Here is a 27,306-nt window from a genome sequence, read left to right as displayed (position 1 = left end):
ACATCACCCACTTACATACGCACACATACCCTTACACATTCAGAGAGAGGAGGGGAGAGAGACATTGAGCGTGTGTGCGAGAGAGAGAGAGAGAGAGAGAGAGAGAACAGAAGGGAGGGTGGTACTGTAGCTCTGTCAGACGGATAGTGTGAGGCAGTGCATCCTTCTGGATATCAAACACAAACCTTCAGGACATTTAGAGCAGACCTGCGCAGGAATCACGGACGTTTGCTTGCTTTATTCGGGGAAACGGGGGGTTTGCCTCTTGGCAGTCGGCAGTGGAGATGCTCCTGTAATTGGATTCAGCTGGAAAGGCTTCAAACCACAAGGAGATCTGCTGAAGTGTCAGCAGCTCGGCAACGCAGGCTGAGAGCATAGTAAATTCTCACCATTCTCTTTATTCGGCAATCCTTCCTCTTTCTCCCCGTCAGCAGAAGAGTTTCTGTTGAACACACAGATCCTGGCAATGGGCGATAAAGGCACAAGGTAAGCCGTGTGTTTTCAATGGATTAGCTAGCGCATCCAAACCTTCTTTTCTCTTTCTTTCTGTAGTGCCTTTAAAAAATGTTTGTGGCGTATTTGAGGTATAAAATGCAATGACATGGAACAGCGGCTCAACGCAGCCTGTAATGCATCTCGCCGCGCATGCATGCGCGTCCGTACAGCAGTTGTGAGATTCCTAAGTTTATATGACAGACAACAATAAATACGGTAGATTTCAGAGGTCTTCGGCAGCAACATGTATCCAACACAAAACTGTATTTATGGACTTTGTGTTGAACTTAATGGAAAGCAAAGGGAGAGGCATGACACAGGCTGGGTCCGAAGCTTCCAATATCGAGTTAACCTTTAGAGAAACGGTTTTAAATCAGATCCTTGTGCAACGCAGTACTAAACCCATTTCTTGTATTTATTGCGCAGGTTTTATTTTCTCAAGGTGTTTGTTTTTCCAGAAGACATGGATATATTTGTGTCCTGAAAATATAGAAAGTCTTTGGCAAGCATATTTATTTTGCTGTGCATGATTGTTTGTTTGCATTTTTGACATGTTTGACATTTTATCATTACATTGTTTTGACAAATTTGTTCATAGTTTTGCAAGTTATTCTCACTCATATCCATTGGTGCTGTTCTTTTTTGTTCTTTACTGTAAGAACATTGTTTTGTCCACTATTGTCGATATAAATCTGCTATGCTTTATTTTGCGTGCTCATTTCGCCTTATGCCTTATGGCGGCACATGTTCTTGATTCTATGGGGCATTCAATCTCAAATCACCTGTATGTGTTATTTATCATCTCCAAGAAAGTTCTTTCATATCTTTGAACTAGTCTATCGATGGTTATTATCATGATGAATGTTTTTTTCACACGATTCCTCAGAAATTTGACTTCAGAAGAAATGTTCTTGTCGTTTCATCTTTCACAGTCTTTATATAGATGTTGTGTCTGCTGAAAATTCACAGGAACTGTTGCAGTACAGTCATTTTTATTGTCACAAAATAAAAGGTAATGGATGGTATCCCTTTAAAACGTTCAAAAGAAAAACAAAACACTGCACAGGACTATAATTTATTCTATGTCATACTACTGTATGGGCTCAAAACAGGATTTTCTAAAAGAGACAGTAACCATATTAACAGTGTCAATAATAAGAAACGAATTTCCCTAAAAGAGACACATCCACTTTAATATTGATATTGTTTTTAATATACCGTATCCACACCCACCAACCACCATATGTTGTTTGTCAAACACATGGAGACACTTGAAGACCCTTTCTGCCCCAGTTTGTTTTATGTGTTATTCATTGGCTTTATTTGTGGTGAGGAAAGCTTTAGAGGGTGCTTAAAGCATCCCAGTCTTTGTTGAGGCTGCATTTCAATTGATATATTGTTTCCAAACTCTCAGCAGGATTATAAACCAGCTCAATGCTCAAAGCAATAACAAAGCCTTATGATATAAGTTCACTCAGAAATATCAGATATAGCTTGAGAAAAAACCTCTGTGACCTATGATGCATCCCTCGCACTTAGACCAAGTGTCTCTTTCCACTGAGCTATTATACAGTCCGACCTCAACTCTGTAGAAGGGGTCCTGAAGCTTTTTTGGTCAGCATGACCCTTTATTGAGGTTATAAAATGTGTACTCATCATAAAAATAAGAACATCTTACATGGTTGGGTCAAATATGGTCTGTTTCCTTCCGAAACCTCGGATGTCCAAATTTCCAAGCACTGTACTTTTTAAATAGTTATGAAAGTTGACAAGCACTTTTTAATACTTTTTCTTGGTTCAATATTTGCAAAACCCAGCGACAAACATAAGGGTGACTTGTGGCAAAACATTAAAATCTCGAAATATGGAGATACAAGGTTTTAGAAGGACAGCAGCAATTTACTGTTTAACATTTGTTTTGTGATGTAGTTTGTTTATTGTCGGCCTGCATATCTCATCTTGAATTTCTTCGAAAGATTTCATGACATAACCCTTTGTTAAATTCAGTGATTCACTCTTTGCTCATTTGCCTGATAATGTACAGTAACATGCAGAATCTGCTATTAGTCACCATCAAAAATGACTTGTGCTTCATAGAGATTAAGCTTTCTCATTGTTCACCATGACAGGTCACTTAGAGATTCTGTAAGAGAGATCCTAATGATCTTTCACTGAGAGCAGCTGATGTTAGGGCAGCCCTTTAGAAATCTTTAAATAGTAATAAACTTTTAAAATGTAAGGACCCTATAACATCTTTAAAAAACTGTTGATATGTATTTCAATTTTGTGCTACTACTGAACTAGCAACCCATTCAGTACACAATATAAAAAAGATTCTAGTGCCTGTTTATTTTGAAAAAACTATTCTTGCGGCCGCGGAGCCTGTAAAATAACAGTTTTGTCACATAAAATGACATGTTTTCTGTACTTTGATTGTATGTCATTTTATTGTATTTCACATTTTTTAATTCACTTCTTTTTTTTATTCTGAAAAAAAAACAGTAAAATCCATAGAAATTTGTACCGTTTACGTGAAAAATCTGTTAAACTGTATGTTTTTTTACAGTGATCCCTTAACATGGGCCTTTGCAGACTGGAAAGGTCGGGACAAGAAAATCTCATTATAAATTATAACTATGTTATGTTTTAGTTCAATTTCCGCTCATTTGTTTGAATTTCTATGCTGTTGTTTAGATGTCTTTTCCAATATCACTCCAGTCAGTTTTGTATATATTTGTTCATATTTTTTTGTAGTCACATATTTAATAAAATAGATATATATTTTCTATGAGATGAGGTTGGACTGGGTGTTTGCCTGCCTACTGTCAGCACATTATAGTCTTGATCAGGGCTCTCATTTATAAAACTGTGCGTATCCTTACTTGCCCGAAATCCCAAAATCAGGTACGGCAAAAAATATTCAGACTTATAAAACCTTGCGTACACCTGTGAGCAATATTCGCTTTATAAATCACAGATGAAGTGTGCGTATGTGAATCAGCCTTATATTCCGTCCTGTACACGCACATTTCTACCCATAAATAGTCAATGCAAAGCACCTCATGAATGCTGGTTTGTATATTAATAAACCTGCCATCCAATCCGCTTGTTAAGCCTGACGTCACGCATCATAATGGACGTAAACCGTTTCCGGGTGCAACCAGATGCCATAAAAAATATAGGACAAAAAACCCGATCCCATCCTCTACCACTGTAACGAAATCACAAATGGCCACACATGAGATTCACTGAGATTTACAAATCACATTTTTTTATAATTATTAATAACAATTATTGTTATAATTATATTAAAGCCAACGAAGGTCTCTGCTGCACTTATATGTTTACAGCATTAAGACTGATCATTCATTAGTAGTGTCCTTCACCTGAGATCAAATTTGAAGACATAATTGTAAAAGACAAATGTTTCTTAATTCCGGTCTGGATATGAACATTATTAGACCGATACAGACTTTGACATTTAATGATTTTGCACAGTATTTATGGAGAATATATTTAGTTATTTATTTGCTGCTGTCCGGTATTCCATGCAGTCGGATCATCTCCTCATGCGCTCATAGTGTGACGGTGAGACAGCGCTGATGAAATATTTAGATTGAATTTTTATTTAAGATTTGAGTTGGATTTTACAAGAAGGTGCATGAACCAATTATCACTCAATACAAGTAAAAAAAAACTATGCCGATTTCATCTTCGTGATTATGTGGATCTTTAACAGAAATGAGGAAAAATGTAATGCGTGTGAGGCATTAATGCTTATAATCGTTTTCATCACACTTACTTTCTGGAATCTAACTTGAGTCCGCTAATGTCACATCATTTATGATGAATGCTGGAAAAGTGCTGGATATATTTCCTTAACCTTTTGACCTGAATGACAGTGAGGCCATGAGACGGTCAATGGCAGGAAACATCATAATGTATAAGTTTGACATGATGTGCCTCGTGCTGTCATGCTTATGCGATCAAACCCACAAATCCAATTCCTTTGACATTTTAGCTGAATCGACGAGTTTGCATCTCATTCACACGTTTTTCCCAAGTGACGTCTGTGTTTTTTCTAATAAATATATCTAATGTTTTAACAACATATCATAAAATTACCATAGTCATTGTAAATAGTTTAGAAAATATAAATAATACAAAATATTATTTTATAGATAAAATAATTATTAAATGTATAGATGGATACAGCATAAACACACGTTATGCGGCCCAATCTAAACTTCGGTAGAATTGAATGTAACTGGCTGTGTGTGTTTGTTGGGAGCTGTTTGAGCATCATATGTGGCTGTGTGGAATCATTTGAAATATACTTTTATATCTGCTGTCAGTCTGAGCCTCCCATGATGCATATGAGATACGGACACACCATTGAATTCCAGTATCATTGTTTAGAGAATAAGTTCTCTCCTGTGCATGATCGGATAAGAAGCGAATTAAATTGATATCGAATTCAATAATAGACAGCACACGCCCTAACAGTATAAAGCGTTTGTTTGTGTGCTTGTTTCCCAGAGACATACATTTCCCTATATTTCCCAAAGATAATATTTAAAATAAAATGATCTCGGCAGATCTCTGGCCATAGGCTGGAAAACCCCCTATAGTCAATATTTTTTCATAACATTTACTCAGTAACTTTTAATCAAAGTCACTGAGTGCAGCTGTGACAGGTCAGAGGGGACCTGGCCCTCCCAGCTGAGACTGGTTTCTCCCGAGGGTTTTTTTCTCCATTTATTTATCATTGGAGTTTGGATCCCTCGCCACAGAGCCGTGTAAGCTTGCTCATCGGGAGACTGCATTTATTAGATATTATCTTGCTTGTTCTGTTAACGCCATGCGCTGCGTTTTTACCTTTTTTCAGTTTTTCTTATTTTCACCTGTAAAGTTGCTTTGGAACAGTGCACATTGTGAAAAGCGCTATATAAATCAATTGAATTTAATACATGTCATTGTATTTTAGCGTTAATGTGCATCTAATGCTTTCAAAACAGCAATAAACGTTGAAGTCTACCTATTAGTGGAAAGTGTTTGATGCCAATGGACTGCGATGATTCTTGCTTGTCCCCAAATCACATTGCACATCGGAGTCAATGTGGTGTGAGCTGAGACGTTAATCTTTTCCTCAGGGCTGTGTTAAAGCAGTTATAGCTATGGATCATCCTGTGATGTATGTAATAAGACTGTTGAGTTACGGTTGTGTTCCCTCCTTTCACAGTCACAGCAGGCTTACTGTAAACTGTTTTCAGACACGTCAGAATGACTGACACATATTTATGATGAATGCTGGAAAAGTACTGGATATATTTCCTTAACCTTTTGACCTGAATGACAGTGAGGACATGAGACGGTCAATGGCAGGAAACATCATAATGTATAAGTTTGACATGATGTGCCTCGTGCTGTCATGCTTATGCAATCAAACCCACAAATCGAATTCCTTTGACATTTTAGCTGAATCGACGAGTTTGCATCTCATTCACACGTTTTTCCCAAGTGACGTCTGTGTTTTTTTCTAATAAATATATTTAATGTTTTAAATAAAATTACATTTTGTATGATCCACATTGTACAAACTCACACAAAAATGTGTAATTGTGTATTTGCATGCACATTTTTTTACACATTACACATTAGTCATTTATTAGTAAAACAAATGTAATAATAGTCATAATTACTATAATCGTAATATTACCACTACAAATTACCATAGTCATTATAAATATTTTAGAAAATATAAATAATACAAAATGTCTTTTATAGATAAAATAATTGTTAAATGTATAGATGGATTCAGCGGCAACAACATAAACATACGTTATGTGGCCCAATAAACTTCCGGTAGAATTGAATTGAACACAATTAATATACAATTAAATGTAAATATATATAAAATAAACAGTATATTATAATCAAAACAGACTCAAAGTCAATTTTATTGAATACGCAATAAATATTTACCTTTTCTGAAAATGTCATTCAAATGATAGATTTTATTTTATTTGTAAGATTCATGTATTATATTTCTTATCACTTCTTTTACCTTATGATGTTTTCGTTTATGTTGTTTACCTCATAATCGCCACACTGAGTGTAAAGGCCACATTCAATCACGACAATTTTATCCCAATACCGGTCATTTGCCTTTTATTCCCTTATTAGCATACATATCACAATTAGCATGATGTTAAGAAAGAAGGACGTTGATTGTCTGTGGACGAATTGGAGGTGAGGGGAGGGGTGAGCTCTCAAACCATCATCTGAAAGGGCTTGACCACTGTTTGTTAAGAGCACAGACTTTATTTATTGATTCAGCCTGAAAGCCTTTGACATAACCGTGAGCAAAAGCTATCGCCACAGAAAGAAAGACTCAAGCACCTGCCAATAAACTGTTTCTCCTTTATTCATAGGGAATTGGTTTCTATTGTATGCCATCTGATTTTCTTCCTACTTACAAATTATTGTTATAAGTTATTGAGCGATAGCCTTGACATGTTAACCTCTTTTTGTTCAAGATTTTTTTGTTAAAACAGTTCGAATAATAGTGTGAAATGGGCTTCTAAAAAGAAAAGAACATACTCCGATATCTTGTACTCTTAACAGTACTGGTTCACGTCGCCAAATGTTTTCTTTTCCTCGCTATTAGAATGCACAGAAAATGTGATACTCTGTCGAAAGAAGACTTGCATGCACAACACCGTCAGAAGCAAGCATGGCAGACATGCTTAGCGTGCTAAACAGAGCGAGCCTGTCATCTCTTAAGTTCCGCTTCCTCCCCCGGTCAACCCCCACCTGCCTCGATCCCACCCATGCTCTTTGTTCCTGGACCGCACATCCTGTGTCTTCACTGGGTGCTTAGAGGCCGGCGGCTCGAGCCTGTGATATAGAGGATGCAAACGAACACAGATTTAACCTGTTCTTGGACGTGGCGGAAAGCATGGAAAGCGTTTTACTGTAAAAGGATTCAGAATGCTGCACTACATGTTTTGAATAAGGAGGGTATCACATACAGTAGCATAACTGGTCATTGGCATGTCTTTTGTTTGCATGAGGGACATGTGGGACACGGCCTGTTTCTTAACTAGCTGAACCGGCGATCAGCTTCGCCAGTGAGACGATGCTTGTCGATGGCCAACAGCCTGACTGTGAAAATTCTACGCTATTGACACTTTTTTTGATGTAACGACTGTATCTAATGTTTACCAATTCACCTGGAAATAAAGTTTTGGTGTGTAATAAACATTTGTTCTTTTTGGTAGTAAAGTAGCGTGAAAGACTCACACAAATCTCTCTATATGCTTTAACTAACTGATGCTATTTGGAATATATACTGTAGGATCAATGGACACATGTCCAGACAACCATATTTTGGCATAGTATTTATCAATATAAGGGTGTTTAAAAGTAAAGTTCACCAAAAAGTATAATTCTGTAATGTACCCTTGGTGTTGTTTACTCATCATCAAGAAGTGCCAACACGGTATTACATTCTTTAATACGAGAAGCCTTGCAGACTGAGATTCTGAGCTCCAATTTACCAAAAAAGAACCATAAACCCCTTTATGAGTTATGAGTCATGTTTGCTTTGGACGGGGAAGAGACCAGAATCTGATTGTCTCATTTACAGCATATCAACAATTGATTTTTGTCTCATAACAAGTCAATTAAACATTGGAAATCAAATGATGCATGATTTCTTTTAATGATTTACCTTGTCTTCAATAATAAAATAAATGAATGAATAAAAGCCGTTCCACGATAATGAAAATATTACCCACTTTAAGTCAAAAGAAAAAATATGCATAATTAATTCCGGCATCTGCAGGTTGTAGGGATATTTTAGTTTAAGAGAATAAGTGAAAATTCTATGCCTAGCATATGCTTTACTTGCATTCACTTATTTAAAAATGCATACATACACTTTGAAATCACTTACTGCATGTTCCCTGGCTATTAAAACCTGGAGTGAAAATGTACTTTATGGACTAAAAGCTTCCTGAAGCTTACACTGGCCCCTCAAGATTAATTTCATGAAAACATTCTCTGTGGCATATTCATGTTAACACATTAATATAATGCTTTTAAGAAACCTCTGTTGTCTAGTTTGGGTGATGCCAGTATGGCCATTTTAAAGGTTGTTGGGTTAGAACAGCATCAGGGTTTCTTAGGCCACATACAAACATTGCTGATTTAAAAAAAAATGAACACAAGTTGACGAAAAGCCATTTGTCTTTATTTTTTGTCTTAGTTGCTGTGTGAAAGATCTCAGTTGTGAAATGCCATCAAATGATGGATCCAACTGACCCAAGAAAAGTTTTCAAATCGCATAAGGCTATGTTCACATTTGACTTCTTTCTTGAAGCCGCCAGCATCTGTTTTACTTTACAATCCTATGGAGTAAGCTGTGTTTCCAAAAGAGTTCTGGGTGTTTTTTTAAATGCCAGAGTTTTTTCTTGTTAACAGATTGCTTTACAAGTTACAAACCAAATTACCATAATCTAGTAATCACAAATGTTTTAAATAAAATCTTTGTCATGTTGCACAGCCTTGTATTTGAGGACAGTGCTAAACCCTTAGTGATTTCTAACATTCTTGACACTTAGCGCTAGACAGGTTTAATGAGCCTTTATTAGGCTGATATCCATTTTTATGGGCATTACACAGTTGATGGAAACACACGCAGATGTGTATATTCTTGAGTTAAATTTTCATTAATGCAAATAAGTTGGATGGAAACCCGGCTATTGTCTGCATCAAACCATGCTTCTGTACAAATGTCATACACCGTTCTGGACTGCTCCAGGTCAGCACAGCTCTGTGTCTCCGAGCACGGTGCTCTCTGCTATCGGGGGGGAGTAACGTAGCCCTCAATTACGCTGCAATGTTTGTGAGAGCTGCCACCTTCTACAACCCACGCACAGAGTGAACTTCTCAGACTCCGATACAGGAAAATTAATACATAACTTATACCATTGGGGCTAATGTGTTAGAAAGCAAGCTGCTGATAGTTTTCTACCACAGTCCTTAAAGTTAACTGCAAGTAAGCGAACCGCAAGTAGCACAACAAGGCTAAAGAAAAAAATAATTAAGTCAAAAATAAATAAGTCACCGTGTCCTTTGTCCAGCTCTATCATCACAGCATTTGTCAGGTCTGGGCATGGACTGCGTCCTGCCCGCTCTAGTAACCTTGGAACAATGAGACAAGACTGGCTGAGAGTAAAGTACCGCTCTGCACTCTTTGATGCAACAAATACATCAGTTGTTATTGAAAGTGTTCCTGGTTCCGGTTGATCTAACTAGTGCAGCCTAAACCTTCAGGATATATATATTATGCTAGTGTAGTGTATGCAACATTAAAAAGATGCGTCTTTAGTCTAGATTTAAACTGACAGTGTGTCTGCCTCCCTCCAGTGCGGGGAAGACTGTTCCAAAGTTTACCAACTGATAGTTCTATGCTGTTTGTTTTTTCTTTCACTAATTGAAGCAACACTTCATAGTTTACTAGTAATATATAGTAAATATATGGCCATAGGACTTTGAAATATCAGAATTCAAGCCTTACCTTTATCTCCTAGGACTGTTGTTGAATTTTCCAAAAGTTTTGGCTCGGGCACTTCTAGCGAGAAATAAGTATTGTAGTTTTTAAACATGTGATCGGTTATTGCAAAGATGCTCTCTGTTTGTAATCAATCTAGAATAACACTGTTAAGCCTGTCTGAATCTGTTTTTCTGAGCTTCCTTCGAGCACAAATGCTGCCTCCCAAGTCTTTGCCGGATGCTATTTGTAACCACGATGCTGCAAGCATTTTTTGACTAAGAAGGGCAATGTCAACCTTTTCTTGTCAAAAAAGAAGTCAAATCTGAACATAGGCTTAGTTGTGGGTCATGCTAACAACCTTTGAAATGAAAACAAAATAGCTTTCTTCAGTTATTATAGACTTCATTGCTTGTACAAACATGGCAAATATAAATAAGAGTTGTGAATTTATAGTTATAGGAGGTAAATAGGAATATTTAGTGAATAACAACTAATGCTATTGCGATGGAGGAGTGGGGCTGTAGAGCTTAAATGACAAAGAGTGAATAAACAATGGATAGAATTGTCATTTTGGAGTGATTTGTAGTAATTTCCAACAAAAGTGTTAATTATTGAAATTTAGTCTTGCTGCTGTGCCTTTGATATGTCATTATGTCTGCCTCAAAATTGATCTGCTTTATAAATCAGTTCGTTTTTTTTTTCTTGGAACAGATTTGACTTTAAGCCGATGTGAAAATACTGTTTATACGGCTCAGCCTTAAAATAAGACAAAGAAAATAATCATAAAATAATGATTCGGCAAAGAAGCGAAAACGTGTCGACATCTTCACCCAAGTTGCAATAGTAAACACTTTGACAAACTTGAACAATGTTGCATAATCATATTTGCTTGAAGCAACACTTTGTAGTTTTTCAACCTCAAAATATTGTCTCTAAAATAATTTCAATGGTAGAACAACTCTTAACCGTACGAATTCTACTGCCCCTGCTACATGGGGCTGCCCACGGGCAATTTTATACAGAGACAGTATTTAAGACGCTTATTAACCACACAGGGAACCCGTGCGCAAATGTTCCAAAGTGTTGCTTTAATTAACGTTTTTTTGTATGTGGTTGGCTCTACAATATTTTATAACATAAAAGTCCCCAATATTTCATCATGTGCATCAGGCCTATAATTGTATAAGTTTTATCTGACATTAAATGAAATGAAATAAAAGAAACTGGACTGTGTTCTTTGTCGATGGACTTTACATGTCAAGCTCACACATGTTTTCATGAACACAGGATATGAATAATGGGATCTTGTCTCAAACTAAATTTCCTGCCTCCCAGATCACTTAGGGCTTTATGGCATGACAGTGTTATGTGCTCTGCTAATACCATAATTAATTTTTAATCCCTTCCTGCTAGAATTTGTCAACGCAACTGGGAGTTATTAAAAAAGGAAGCAAAAATTAATAAATGATGTCTACATGGTACATGTATAATAGATGTTATGCAAGTATGCATATGTTGATCATGTGTAGTGAACGCCTTTTCGTGTAGGCCGTTTTTGATACATTCCAATATCCAGTCTTTTGCTAAAGAAAGAACATGACAAAGATAAAGACACCATCTGTTTTATCTCATATCCTGCCCATTTCTCATCATGAATAAATCCTTATTCAAGAGCCTTGCTATTTCCTATTGATCTCATTATCGAGCCCAGCAAAGCTTGGTGTGAAAAGGCAGAATACGTTTCAGTGAAATTGCCATGAATTATCGAGATTGCTGTCTGCCATTAGTATGCTGCCTGAGCCAAGAGCGCATACAGCTCCAGCGCACGAGCCTTTCACTTACAAAGAGCAATCTGACTCTGGAGATTCCAGCTGAGCTGACATATTCACAGGCACTAGTTACCAACAGATGTTTTTTCTAGTGGGATGTGACTTGCGTGGCTCTTGATGCTATAAGCATGGATTTTGTTCAGATATTCACCAGAACCGCTTTCAATTTCTTTGTGTAATGCACCATGCATAGACATAGCGGCAGGAACATATTTTGAGCAGGGGGTGCTGGGATTTTTTTGACAGGGCAGAGGTTATGAGCCACTTAATTTTAATGTTAATAAATAATGGAGGTAAAAATGATTTGCTGCTGAGAATAAAGAAGGATGTCAGTGTGATAACCGCATAAAAACAAACACATAAACGCATGTTATATCTATGCCTATATAGCCAAAGCACAATCTGTTGTACGGAACTGGCTGCGTGGCAACAGCTTAAACACCCAAACATCAACCTATAGTAAACCATGGGCAAACCAGCCACGCGATTAAACACAACTGCATGCTGCACACGGACAAGACATAGAAATCAATCCGTAACATAACACATTCTGCCTGTAGACCAGGCCGCAATCTCAAATCGACAAATAACTGTCTTACATTACGGCTGGCCTGCATGCATCCTGCATCTGAAAGCGGCCTTTCTTTTTGGTTTGACATTGAGGAAGTCCTGCATCAGGACATTGATGTTCAGCTGAAATGCGATTTTGTGCATTTGGACAAGACCGCTTGCGACACTTGACCTTCACTTACGCGTGACTTCAAGAAACACTCGTGTTGTCATTGTAACAGTAATGTTATTAAAACAAAAACAGTAACGTTATACATTTTTTCAATGTATATTAGTGAATAATAAAAATGTATTATATTTACATCTTTGAATGGAGTACAAAAACCGGCCCAGGGCAGCAATGCTTTGTACACTAACCGAAAATAGCTCTATTTTCTTTGGATTAAGTAGAAATAGTTAGTATTGATATTGATACTATAATAATAACAATAAACAATAAATAGAGGGAGATAAGGTTACTATTTGCAACTCAGTATTGTTGTGCATTAAACATTATGCAATTATAAATCAGTGTAAATTATTATTATTTATAAAAAATATAAAAATGATGGCAACTTATTGAGTTATAAAGCCCAACAACCCAACCTTACCCTAAACTTTATGAATATAAATGTTTTTAAGCCAGAGTTGGATTAGAACACAGTTCTCCTGTAAAGGCTTTACTGCGTCACTGGCTCTCCTTCACTATGCATACGTAGACACACATTTGTGCGTGACACCTTCGTACGAACAATTTCACGAACAAATCATGATTCACAAAAACTTTCGTACTAAAATGTATTCTAAATATAAAAGAAAAGATAGGAACAGTGAAGAGCACACTTAAAAGCACAAGTACGCAAAAATCTCTTTCCTTCCATATCTCTCTCTCTTTCTCTCTCTCTAAGACCAATTGACAAAATGTATGTTTCATTTTAGGATAATAGGCCTATATACTTTAAATAATATATATATATATATATAAATGTAATTTCACGTAGATTTATGTTTAACTTTTAAATTATTTCATAATTTTACATTGAAAATGTAAGAAAAAGCTGCGTTAGCTCGAGGTTTATCTGAATAACAGCTCTTTTACAGCCGGCTAAAGAGAACTCTGCAAACTGCGTGTCTGTGTAAAAGGGGTTTTATTGTGAATGAACTGACTTGCGAGAGCGCGTCTGTAGACAGTGTCACATGATTCGAGTGGCCAGAGGCGTCATGCACCTATAATTTTGAGGATGCACAGTGTGCACAATACACAGAAACACGTCCTATATGTACACATTTACACACCCGCACAAATCTGATTGATACATGAATCTTCTTCCCAGTAAATTATTTTAAAATTTTAAGGTAAATGCATCAGTCTGGTGTGTTTTGTATATCTTGTATGCAACTTTTTGTTATAGTAGTTAAAGAGTCATTGTTTGCATATAAATGAACATAGAGCAGAAAAATGTAAGCAAAATGGTTACCCTTTGTTAAACTGCCTACAATACAGATTTATTATCCACTACGAAATTACTTCCAAATATATAATGCAATATATTACATAATACATTAATTTAAATGCATCTTAATATTTGAAAAGTCTCAATTCTTTATGTATTATTTAAAATATTGTATGTATTATTTTAACTTGTATACCACTCTATTTATTAAATTATATTATATATAATATTGATGGTTTATTTAGAGGAAAATATATTTTCGTTAAGTGTCTTGTCAGTCGTGTCACCCTGAAATTAACATGTAACATAAAAGTTGTTCACTTTAAACGCTGCTACCTGTATGCCAATTTCCAAGAGGTGTGTTTGACTTCGCAGAATAAACCAAGGTATCGCAAGTGCCATTTCAAAGCATCTGGAGCAGTCTGTTCTCAAAGTAGTTTGTGATATACTGGGATCGGGCTGGGCAACTTTTATCCAAAAAACCCATGTCAAGGGTCCAGTTCTCTCTCCTCCGTATGGTCGCAGGGTCTAAACGAAAGTCGATGACAAATGCTTTGCCTAAACAACTAGCATAGAACGAGTCTGAAAGTCTTGTTTCGGGGACGCTGTGTTTCCGTGAGCCGAGCTCCTGACTGTGCGCATATGCTGATTACATCATTAGCCAGAGCTGCTGCTTCTGTCAACGGATTGATAAATGTTTAGCTCCTGTACGTGATCAAAACTGCGAAAATCTCCAGGAGAGGACATAGATGCAGCCAGCGGTGCATTAAGACCTTGTGGTGCCCCTGGGCAACAGCCCCAGAGGTGCCCCCCATCCGCTAACCTTTCCCACAGATTGATACATTTAAAGATTTTATAAGAATGAAACACATATCATGTATATAGTTTGCATGTATGTTTTCATATTAGGGGGACAATGGAACAATGTACAGATTTTCAGGATATTGGGACTTTAATTCTCAAAGTGGCATTCACCAGATTACAATGTTTAGCAAGGTTATTTAAAAAATTACGTGAAACGTTATTATTACTATTTCAACTGCTAGACAGACGCACTAAACAGCTTCATTGCACACACAGCTATTCAAATGCTCTTTTTACATAGCCGCCTAATTCACAACACTTGCGTATGCACATGAATTTGTTCTTAACCTTGTCCTTATGTTAGTGAATTTGGATTATTCTAAAGGATTATTGGATTATTCTTGGATTATCCGCATGCACTTTTAGTCATTTGCATAAAACACACCCAGTCGATATTAGGGCTTCGTCGAGTCGAAGAAATATGTAGAAAGCAACTAAATCCAGAAGAACTATATGAATGTCTCCAAGACGCTTGAAGAAACTATACAGAACCAGCAAAGAGACCTGAAAAACGATGTATAAGTGTACATAGGACAAAAGCTACTTTAAACACAATGCTATCGGCTTAGTTAATAGATGTTAATTGATAAATAAAATAAATCCACATTTTACCTCAAACTTTTCAGTACCTTTGCAGGTAAGTTTCTTCTGCCGTCTTGGAGACGTTGCTACATTCTTCTGGACTCATTCTTCTGGTTTGTGATCTAATGAATGTCACTGACATATGACATATGACCAAAAGCTCCAAATCCTATACAAGCGACAACAATACCTTAAGTTTCATGAAGCACTCGGACAAGCAAAAGTGCGCACGTCTGCTCAGACCTGGACGCGACAAGGCAGCAGTCGGTAGTCCACATCAAAGACAATTTTTTGGGTTTTTTTTATGTGGAGTAACAGAGTATGTTGTCAGATTATCTGTGCATATAAAAATCACTGGATTCTGACATATTATACCAAAAGGAACCTTTGGAAATGTACAATGATATTTTCTACTGACACATTGCAGAAATATATGTAAATAACTGACTTAAAACCATTGTTTAGTTAGAAATACTAGGCTTATGCACAGTATACCATATTTGTTTTCCTCGCAGTTTTGCAGAGAAGATGTCAAGTAAGACAAACACACGATGATTTCCCCCAATAGAGTAAACACTGTGGGAATATCAAAGCTGAGGATTTTTCCTGTAAAATTATATGTTTAATTACATGTTAGTACATTTGCAGTGTTTTTTGTAATTGGATGATTTTTACTTTTGAAACATAAAACATCTGTTAATAAAACAGTAATTTTTTTTAAATTACAGTTTTTTGGAAAATCTGTAAAATAAATTAACAGTAAAATTGTTTTTTTTGTGAGTTTGGGGTGTGACTAGCTGTCTGTCCAACTAGTGGTTTAATAATACCTATAATAGCGGCATTACTCACTTCACTGTCTTAATAGTAAACAAACAAAGTAAACAGTTTTATTGATCATGTTAGTAAATGTTGGCACCATTTTGAACTCACAGAAGGCTGAATGGTACAAATCCCATCAGTACACCGATCTGAATAGCTTGCTGTTTTCCAACTCTGTTGTACAATATACAGTCCGTCCCGATAATATCATCTGCATAATAAAGGAATTAGTCAAAGTTAAAAGCCATCACTCGTTGCCATACCAATTACATTGCGTGAAAGAGAGGTTTCACTGGATGCAAATCCTCTTTATGGTTTATTACTTCATGCAGTGAAGTGATGCCAGCTGTACCATGGTAGTTTACAGAGAAATTCTTCCCTGATCTGACAGAATCCCTTTGGTTTGACATAAAAATGAATGTTCCATTTGTTCATCCCCACTGTGTTGTATTTCATCTTCGTGTGAGTGGATTGGGTTCGCCCTAGAAGCTAATAATGTGGTCAATTCTATCTGTTTGAAAAAACCCTAAGAAATCATCTAATGCTGATGCCACAAACAGAAGGCTAATGGTTTGTACGTATTGCGCTAATAGTACGCCTTTTGCTAACTGCTTGCAATATCTCCATCACTACACAATTTTCACTTTATTGCACCAGAATGCTTCCTCTGAAACCGCAATGTGCATTAATGAGGACACGTAAAGTTTGAGAGGATATGCTGTTCCCAGCGGGACTTGTGGAGACACCATGGCTAATTTATGTGAGCATTAGGACTTAACAGAGAGGAAAGCTGGGTAATTTAATTGAGGCCCTTTAACTAGAACAAACATGCCTGTAGGCTTTACCACATAGGGCTGTAGACTGAAAAAGACACATTGAGAACATCACCTGCTTCAGTTGAGCAAGAGTTGACCTTCAGCGAAGACCTTTGGACACTACGGAGTCCAGACCGCCTTCCATCAGTCTGAAGGTCTGTATGGCCACATATGATTTTCACCAAACTGCTCAGACTCATTGGATTGCACTCCAGTTTGCACAGTGTTGGATGAAAAATGAACTGATGTTATTTCTCAGAAGACATCTAGATTGTGCTCACTGAAATAAACATGCAGGTCAATCAATTCCGACTCCTTCCCCAAGAAGATACTACTAATCATTATAGATCTAAATTAACTCAATAAAACACCCTGGCATTCCTATAAAAATGTAGGCCATCAAATCATCGCCGAGGCTGATTTACAACTTTATTTGTTGTTGTTGTGCTGTAGGGCCCTATCTGTGAAAGTCATGGACCTAATTGTGGATGTAGTGCTAATAGATTTGTTATTATTTCTGTGCCGCTGAGCCAAGTCAATCCTTCCTCAGAGAAAACATAATCGGAAAAACTAAAGGAACTCAGTGGCCTACTTAGCGTGTGCTTTAAGGAAAATAAACAAACAATGGTAGATATTGCAAATGGTCTTTATGTAACCCTTATGTCTGGCAGATATATGGGTATATCAACAGTTCAAAACATGGGGCAAACACTGGTAACGTTTCCTGCCTTGTTAACTTTGACGTTTGCTAAGTCTGTGCTAAGCTCAACCCTTTAAACACATTTTAAAACCCCAAAATGAAAGTTCTGTCATTATTTACTCGCCCTGTATGACTTTCTATCTCCTGCAGAACACAAAAGAGGATATTTTGAAGAATGTTGATGACCAAACAACGGTACACATCGATTGATTTTGGGGTGATCGGGAACCGCCATTGTTCAGTTACCGACATTCTTCTAAATATCATCTTTTGTGTTCTGCCGAAGAAAAAAAGTCATAGAGGTTTGAAATGACAAGAGCGTGAGTAAATGATGACAGAGTTTTTACTTTTGGGTGAACTATTCTTTTAAATGTGCAAATTCACAGGCAGAGAGTGTTTCTTATTGGCTAGTTTTGTGACACGCTAAGTAGTACGGCCCAACCTCGTTGCTATTTTATTTGGATTGAAATAGGATTTAAAAGTATCCATGAATGCAAAACAGAACCAAATGACAAGCAAAAATGTATCATTCGCCAGTGGCGTTTCAATAGTATGAGATATGTTTTTGTTTTTGCTCTTTCTGATGCAAGGAGTTGAACTTAATATTTAAAACTCGTGCAATAGATTTCTGGGCTTGCATGCACTAGCCTGTCAACTGCCATTGAAACAAATTTGAATGCTACAGTATTTTAGATCAAAGGGACCGGGTTTAATTTCTCAGAACGCCTATTTCCATCAAATACATTTTCCAAAATTCAGATATACTGTACCCGGGGCCAAGTTAAAACTTAACATTTATCATATCTCTTTTTCTTTCTCTTCCCACAGGGTGTTCAAGAAAGCAAGCCCGAACGGAAAGGTAATTTGTATTCCCTTCATGTTTACTGACAATGTGTCGGTTACTGTATTTTCAAACCTGATACTGCAAAGGTTTTGAGTTATTGTTTTTTTATTTCTCCGAGCGGCCTGTTATAAAATGATTATGATTGAATAACCGCAAATATCCAGCAGCAAAGTATCTCTTGTTCCTAAACTGCATTGTATGCTGATGACACGGTTAGCCAGACTGACGGGAAGTCAGACCCCAATGGTTATGCGGTGGGCATATAAGCCATCAGTCTATATGTTGATCATTAGCAGGGATGCCTGTGGTGCGCCGCAACAGTTCTCGAGCAGGAAGCGGGCGTGGGCCGAATATGATAGAGGGCCATGTGACTCAGCAAGTGCACGCAGCCTTCTGCGAAGCTTTAACATGGACCGGCACAACACAGCCGTTATATAAACGTATATACATAAACAAAGGGGACACTTTCATTTACAAGACTGCCTATAAATAGCCTTGTAAATTCAGAAAAACTGAAAATAATTTTGAAATAATCTATATTTTTTCTGCAGCTGTATATTTTGTTCTAAAAGTTTTGTTTTGCTTTTCAGTTAACTGTGTATCTTGGTAAGAGGGATTTTGTCGACCACGTGGACCTTGTAGAGCCAGTCGGTAAGCAATATAAGAATACATTTCGTTACACTGTTAATACATTTCGTTACACTGTACTTGTATGTGTGTAATGACAATAAATTGTCAATATGAAGCTAACTTCATAATGTAAATAGATCCAGTAATATAGATGCAACTATTGTACGAGGTGGCTTATTCATAATGATATGCATCTGTATGATCGACCAAAATGTCTCAATATTACAAAAAAGCAAAATTGAAACCTTATCTCATCAACTCACTAAGGTGAGAGCAGATCATACTCAAACGTAAAAATGAGATCATACTTTGTGAATTTGCCTCCTTGTAAAATGTCACGAACTGCAGTGAGATTGTGTTGATGTCCCATTTCCACTGATCATTGCTTTATATAACACCCACAATTGAGCATGTTTGTAGTTTATCGTATTTGAATCTCTTTCATTTTTCAGATGGTGTGGTTTTAATTGATCCAGAGTACTTAAAGGAGAGGAAAGGTGAGAGCATCATAATCATCGCGCCAATGTTTCAAATTGTGTGTCTGGAATCAAAAGGTCAAGATTTCAATGCAATATATCTCGATATAAACTTTCCAGAAGCATAGCACACTTTACGTTAACAATATACATAAGAAAGAGTGTTGTTGTGCTGACTAGTGACTTATAACACGTCTGCTTCAATAAAGATGGACTGAGAACACTTTTAAGACCTTGAGCTATGATAGAGAAATCGATTTGAGTAACACATTAAGTACATAGGATATGCATGTACAACAGGACTGTTAAATAAAGTGCTTTTAAATATACAGTGAGCGAGCAGAACTAACACTTGTTGCTTTGAATTTGTCTGTGATCCACAGTTTTTGTGACACTGACGTGTGCCTTTCGCTACGGACGCGAAGACTTGGATGTTCTTGGCTTGACGTTTCGCAAGGACCTCTTTGTGGCCAACATCCAGGCGTTTCCTCCAGTGCCGGAGGAGAAAAAGAGCTTGACCCGGCTTCAAGAGCGTCTGATCAAAAAACTCGGCGAGCATGCCTACCCTTTCACCTTTGAGGTGAAACTTTGTATGTTCTTGACATAGTGCCAACCACGTCACCCTTTGAGCAGATCTTTGGACTATATTTTTATGAAATGTAGTCTCTTTTTGACATGTTGTTAATTGATATCATCAAATGAAATGTCAACTCGTTTTTTCTTCAAAGATTCCCCCAAACTTACCCTGTTCTGTGACATTACAACCAGGACCAGAAGATACAGGCAAGGTATCTGGTCTCTCAAATCATTTTCTATGATTTAGGTTTGAAAGCTTGCAGGAGACTTTCGGAATTGTGTAACTTTTTCTCATCTGTTAAGGCCTGCGGGGTCGACTTTGAAGTCAAAGCTTTCTGTGCAGAAAATGTCGAAGAAAAAATTCACAAGAGGTACAGTCGCAAATTCTAAACCAGAACAAACACTTCTGTAGCATTATTTTAAATAATAACAGTCTTCTTTTTTAATGAATTATTTATATATAATATTATTCCATTATTATAATGAACATTATTCTGCACAGCTCCTTTCAAAAGAAAGAAATGAATGAACTTGAAATATTGATCTCAGTTTACGTTATTTTTGATGTAAGAGACCACAGATGAATTCGAGACACCTGTCATGCACGGTGAAACGTAATGCGGACCAATAAGAATCAAATGTTCTCGAGAGTCCTCCCATCGATAAGAGAAATAGATTTTTTCACAAAGATAGCTCAAAAGTCAATGTAAATACTAAACTTAAAGGGATACTTCACCCAAAAATCATTTACTCACCTTCGAGTCGTTCCAAAACATTTAGTTGTGGTGATAAACACATATTTCTCTGTGTCCTACCAAACAAATACATTTATACAGATTTGGAACAACTCGAGGGTAATTCTTTTTGGGTGAACCCTTTAACTATATAACTCCCTCCAGTAGTCATTTCATAAATCACGTGACTTGGTGTAGTGATCAGATAAATGGGTGACAACATCGTACAGACTTTTACTAATAAAGGCACCAGTGCCAATTTTGGCGATCAAAATATCAGTAAGGTCCCAGAAACCACCCAGAACCCTCTTTGCAAACCATACTGTACCTTTGCAACCACCGACAACACATTTTGCATGAGCAACACCCCTCAGATTCTCCTCAGGAATGCTGAACATCTAGTTTGCAATGTTATAAATGTCTTTACCTTAATACATGCATTGAATTAGTATCTCTTCCATTCTTTGGGTGTCTTCAGGAATTCAGTGCGTCTTGTCATCAGAAAAGTGCAGTATGCTCCAGAGAAGCCGGGCCCACAGCCGATGGCTGAGACAACGAAACAGTTCCTCATGTCAGACAAACCTTTGCACATGGAAGCCTCCCTTGACAAAGAGGTAAAACTGTTTGTGAGATGCTATTAATTACGTCACTGGGGTTCTAATGATAGCTTATGACTACATCTAGTGGTGAAGGTAGGACATTACAACTGGAAAGCTACAGGTGACAAGTTATGAAGGACATTTATTTCCATGAATAGTAATAAGTTTTAAAACAGTAACTATAACACATTCTTTTAACATGTCGACCACAATTTTAAGAGAACAAAAATATAGACACAAATATTACAGAGAATAAAATACTTCACCATATCAAACACATAGAAAAAAAAGTTAATTTGTTAGAAATAGATAATATTTAATAGCAAGAAACATAATATAAATGTGTGTGTTTATGTTTTTTTCAGATATACTATCATGGTGAACCAATCAGTGTCAACGTCCATGTCACAAACAACACAAACAAGACTGTAAAAAAGATCAAGATATCAGGTTTCAATCTTCAATATTTTAAACTGGATAAACTTGCACTTGGTGTAGTGACAAATCTTTAAGCAATAACACTTACTTTTGTTAAAAACATTACAGTGCGTCAGTATGCAGATATTTGTCTCTTCAACACTGCCCAGTACAAGTGCCCAGTAGCGACAGAAGAATCTGAGTATGCATACTAAACACTCAGTGATCTTACAGTATGACAACACACTCACATAGTGCATGTCTGACCGTCGCTCACTGCTTTGTGTCATTTCCAGTGATATTGTGGCTCCCAGCGCTGCGTTTTGTAAAGTATACACGCTCACCCCATTCCTCGCCAACAACCGAGAGAAACGAGGCCTGGCTCTGGATGGCAAACTCAAACATGAAGACACAAACTTAGCCTCGAGCACGCTGTGAGTACAATCCCTGGCTGTTTATTTGGCTGGTTGCTGTGGCTTCCTATAGGAAAATCACCTCTGTGGTCTTTTTGTGTCAAAAGGTTAAGAGAAGGAGCCAATAAGGAAATTCTGGGAATAATTGTGTCCTACAAAGTTAAAGTGAAGCTGGTGGTGTCTCGTGGAGGGTGAGTTTGTTCAGATTGTGGGTTGCGTTTAAACTCTAACTAGTTCATTTATTTAGTAGATAATTATAAGCGATTTATTTGGTTTAATCAAGCTGAAATAATTACTGGTGCTAGCTAAACCGTACCTCATCTTTTTCCATGCATGATGACATGAAAAGGGCAAAAAAACGTGGTTTCGATACTGCATGATGCTTGAAACACATAAAGAAATGGAAGGTTTTATAGTAAAACGGTTTAATCTGGATTTAAACTTGTATTATTTATATATATTGGCTGAAAGGTTGCCAGATTATTTGTATTATTGTTTGTTATAGCGGTGGCCTTTTTCATTTTAATCTGTATGAAACAGTTGTTTAATTTTTACATTTATTTATTATTGTATTAGTAATATATATCGTTACTATATTTCCTTTGGTATGTATAATTATTAGTTCATTTTAGTTGTCAAAGTTGTTACTGTAAATGGACAACACAGAACTTTTTCTTAAAACCTGCTTTTGTAATACAATCCAAGATCTTGATAAAAGGGCTTCAGCAATTATTGTGAAAATGTGAGACAGTCCGGATTCACTCATGTTTTCGTGAAAAATGTTTTATATAAAAGAAGCATAAGAAAAAACATGAGAAAAACTGTTTTATAATGATAGTGTGTATTTATAATAAGAAAATGTCTTGTGTCTTTTTAGGCTGCTGGGAGATTTTGCCTCAAGGTGCTGTGAGCTTTATTGGTTTTTGTGATTGGTTTGTGTGAGTGTGTGTGTGGAAATGACTGACACGTTCATCCTGAAACCATGCTTAAACCTTATTTTGGTGAATTTTTATTGACTGAATTTGACCATATACACATCTCACAGTATGTCTTGTTCCAGTGTTCAGTGATTCAATTATTTACTTAAAAATAGACACACCTTTTTACAGACACACTCGATCAGTTTATAAGATAACACCAATTACCGGAGCATTAGTGCTGATGCTTTTAGGCCGCTGCTGGCAGACTGTTAGCTCTTCATACTGTATGTGAGATTAAGGTTTGGGAAAAGTTGATCATAAATGAGCAGAGTTTATTTGGTTATTACGGACGTTCATACTTTGTGTTTCCATTTCCAGTGACGTTTCCGTGGAACTGCCCTTTACATTAATGCATCCCAAACCTTTGGAGGAATCGATCTACAGAGATGGTGTGTGCCAGAATGACTCTTTATCTGCTTTCATGTTGCTTTGGTGAACTCAGTCAAAGCTATGATTTTCATCAGACACGTCACTTAGATATATTGTCGTACTAATAGAGTATATGATATTAAAAAGTTTAATATACAGTACATGTTAGTACTGTGTGCCAGTGTTACAGATTATGTACAGTAGATATAAGGCTATGCAAATGTTAATTTTTACTGACACATTAAAGGACGGTTCTGGGTTCAGAACTAGTGAAACAAAAATGTGCGTCATTTGATATATTCATTCAGTTTTTTAGGCAGATACTTCAGGTTATTAATTTCTTCATATTCTTCCTGTATGAAGGTGACTGGGTTAACGGTTTTACTGGAAATAATGGAATATGACCGTAAACAGATTTGATCACATTAATACATATGGGGCGGTTTCTCGGACAGGGCTTAAACCAGTCCCAGACTAACTTAAAGGTGTCTCAATCGAAAACAACTTGCATTGACATATCTTAGTGTGATTTTTTTGTCTCAATATGCCCACCAGTAATGTTTTTTTGGAAAGTATGTTTTTAAAAACAACTTAAATATCCTAATTTAACAAAGGCCTGTTTTAAGACTTTCCCCGTCCAGGAAACAGCCCCATAATGTTTCCGTCCTCTGTCACTGTAAAAAACAACTATGATTTACCTATTTTTTTTTGTTTATTTGCACACAGTTTTAAAAGTAAATTTTACTTAAAAAACTGTGTGAGTAAACTTGACCAAAAACACTTAAGTACATTTGACTAATTTTCTTTGTAAAGTTTTTTCACAATGTTTTTTTAAATCAAAACGTTATGCAAAACCTTGCACAAACAACACAAAAAGTGAGTAAAGTAAATCCTACTAGTTGTTTTTTACAGTATACTTTGTGTATTTTATTGTTTATCCCGCATCAGTACTTTATCATAAAAGACTGCTGAATTATTTCTTTTCAGCGGTTATTGATGCCATGCCACAGAAAAAACAAAACATCATTTAAATGAAACCCAGAATATTTCTTGAATGTTTTGTTTCCAAACACCAGTGTGTGAATTTTTGCACTTTCTTAAATAAAAATAATGATTAACATTATGATAACGATACAAATAAAATGAAAATAATTAATGAATAAATAATTAAATTTTTTCTCGCATAAAAAGTGCTCTAAATAACAAATAACAAACAAAAAGCGTATTAAATAATCCATAATTCTTTCTTCAACTTTATTGTTTTAGCCCCAGAAAACGATGCCCCTATTGACACAAACCTCATTGAATTTGACACAAAGTAAGTGCTGTTTTAAAGTCTGTTTTTCAATGATCTTCATCTGTCTGAAGTTGAGTGGTTTGTCAGTTGATGTTTGATGTTCATATCACTGAACTGGCATACATTCCCATTTCAAATGTAAATATCCATTTCCAAGTCCATGTTCATGTTCAGTAGGCTACCTGGTTATCGCAAGCCTTAGTATTTACATTTACATTTACATTTATTCATTTGGCAGACGCTTTTATCCAAAGCGACTTACAAGTAGTTTTATACAGTGGCACATTACTGCAGAGCAATCAGGGGTAAGGTGCCTTGCTCAAGGGCCCTTCAGTCATGACCTGCTGGCACTGAGATTAGAACCGGCAACCTTCTGATCACAAGCCCAACGCTCTAACCATTAGGCCACAGCTGACCCCTTATTTTGTCAAATAAGAGATTTTCTTTGTGAATTTTTTTGTTAATAATACATAACCCACATGTGCTGTCTGCGAAAGAATTATGAAGGCTTTGTCTTACTGCTTGTCTCTAGTGACGACGACATCATCTTCGAGGACTTTGCTCGGCAACGGCTGATCGGGGCGAAGGACGACAAAGACGAAGATGAGGAGGGCGTGGATTCGCCCAAGCTGAACGACAGATAGACCCGTTGAATGTTTTCCCCGTGTCATGATGTTCAAGAGACCCTTTTAAAATGGCCTGGGTTAAAGTGGGACACCCTTTAACACGCTCACAGTGGTGCCGTTGTTGTGTACTTGTTCACATTCGTCTCTTCCATCCAGCGAGGGTGTAAAATAAAGCTTACGTGTAGAGAAACGTGACCGTCAAAGCGATTAGAAGGTGAGGTTTTAGTAGACAGACCCACCACTGAGCGCCTCTGATACTTGAGGGTCTTCTGGGTAGAGGCAATGGCATTTCATCAACGTCAGTGGTAGCATGCCTTTGTTGTTGCTTTGTTTTAGAGATTCCTCCTTGGATTAGGACAGAGGAGGGGTGGAAACCATATATAATGTATGGAGTTTGTTCTGTTTTACTGTAAAAGGAACTGGATTTTTACTATAAAAGCTGCCAAATTTATCAATTTTTATAGTTCATTGAGTCTTTAGTGCATTGAAAAAAGTGGAAATGTGTTATAGCCTACAGGTCTGATGTAGTCAGATTAATTTAGTCACGTTAAATTATATTTTTGACTTGAATGTTATTTAGAGATTATTGTTAGGTTACCTGAAACAACATTTATTGATATGCGGGAATTTATTGATACCTTTTTGTCATTGCAGAACTAGGCTGCTTTTGTTTTTTTTCGATGTCTTAAGCGAATCCTGATTTTTGCTTACAGTAACAAAAGTCATTTATACATCTCTGATACAGTGCACCAACCACTTTGTTCTGTACAATCTTTATCATTTATAAAAATGGGTTTCTATGAAATCATATAGGCTAATTATATAAACCATACCTATATACAATATGTTTAAAGGACTCTCTCTCTCTCTCTCTCTCTATATATATATATATATATATATATATATATATACATACATAGGATATTTTTACATAAGTGTCGTGAGAGTGCGCTTATAAACAGCCATTTGTTACGAACGTATCACCTAATCTGAACATAGTCAATCCTCTATGGACAACTGAACAGTTGTCTGAATCATTTCCAGTAAATCTCTAAACTGGAGAGGGCCAATCCAATCAGATAACAGATAACTGGAAATGTATACATCGCAAAGATGATCTGGTTTCTATATGAATGAGGCCTTGACTTAATGCATGAAACATCAATCGTTTGTACGTTTTGTGAAAGAAACATTTGTAAGAAACACATTAATACGAAAAAAGGCAAAGAAATAAGACAAAAATGGAATACCAAGAAATTCAAATATATGGGATAAATTATTTAAATTTCAAATAATTATTAAATAATAGATGAATAAATAGACATGAAACAAGAGATATGGTTTTAAAAATTGGAAAATGGCATTATTGAATTTTAAATGACAAAATATTAAATAGATATGATGTTGTATACGGTATATAACGAAGTCTTTGTCTCTGTTTAAATTCTGTATTTATGTATTTGTATATTCCGAAATAAAAGTAGGTGTCAGTATACATCACTTGAATCACTTAGAGTGAGTATGGAAGTGTGGAAACAAACAGGCTAAGTTTGATCAAAAGGGCTAAATATGACGTGCTACCGTCACCAACAAATCTGCATGTTTGGAGTGGACAGGATCCAGCCTGCCACTTCTTGTGGGTTGTAAGAATAGCTTGACACAGGGGAGATACACAT

The 27,306-nt window shown here is 36.5% G+C and overlaps 1 protein-coding gene across 1 annotated transcript; it reads left to right on the top strand.

Moving 5' to 3' along the window:
- Nucleotides 1–284: 284 nt before the first annotated feature.
- On the top strand, nucleotides 285–25,648 carry arrb1 (arrestin, beta 1; the record flags this gene model as incomplete). The annotated part of the gene is made up of 17 exons (XM_079481991.1): nucleotides 285–292; nucleotides 379–486; nucleotides 18,498–18,528; nucleotides 19,104–19,164; nucleotides 19,596–19,640; nucleotides 20,003–20,199; nucleotides 20,348–20,407; nucleotides 20,499–20,566; nucleotides 21,408–21,543; nucleotides 21,894–21,978; nucleotides 22,075–22,147; nucleotides 22,242–22,379; nucleotides 22,466–22,549; nucleotides 23,236–23,259; nucleotides 23,657–23,727; nucleotides 24,974–25,025; nucleotides 25,537–25,648. 17 exons carry the CDS (start codon nucleotides 285–287, stop codon nucleotides 25,646–25,648), a joined length of 1,353 nt encoding a protein of 450 aa, XP_079338117.1.
- Between the last annotated feature and the right edge of the window lie 1,658 nt (nucleotides 25,649–27,306).

The sequence above is a fragment of the Barbatula barbatula genome, assembly GCF_947034865.1.
Source record: "Barbatula barbatula genome assembly, chromosome: 19".
Lineage (NCBI taxonomy): Eukaryota > Metazoa > Chordata > Actinopteri > Cypriniformes > Nemacheilidae > Barbatula > Barbatula barbatula.
The sequence above is the reverse complement of the archived record's forward strand: the minus strand, read 5'-3'. Positions and strand labels throughout refer to the sequence as shown.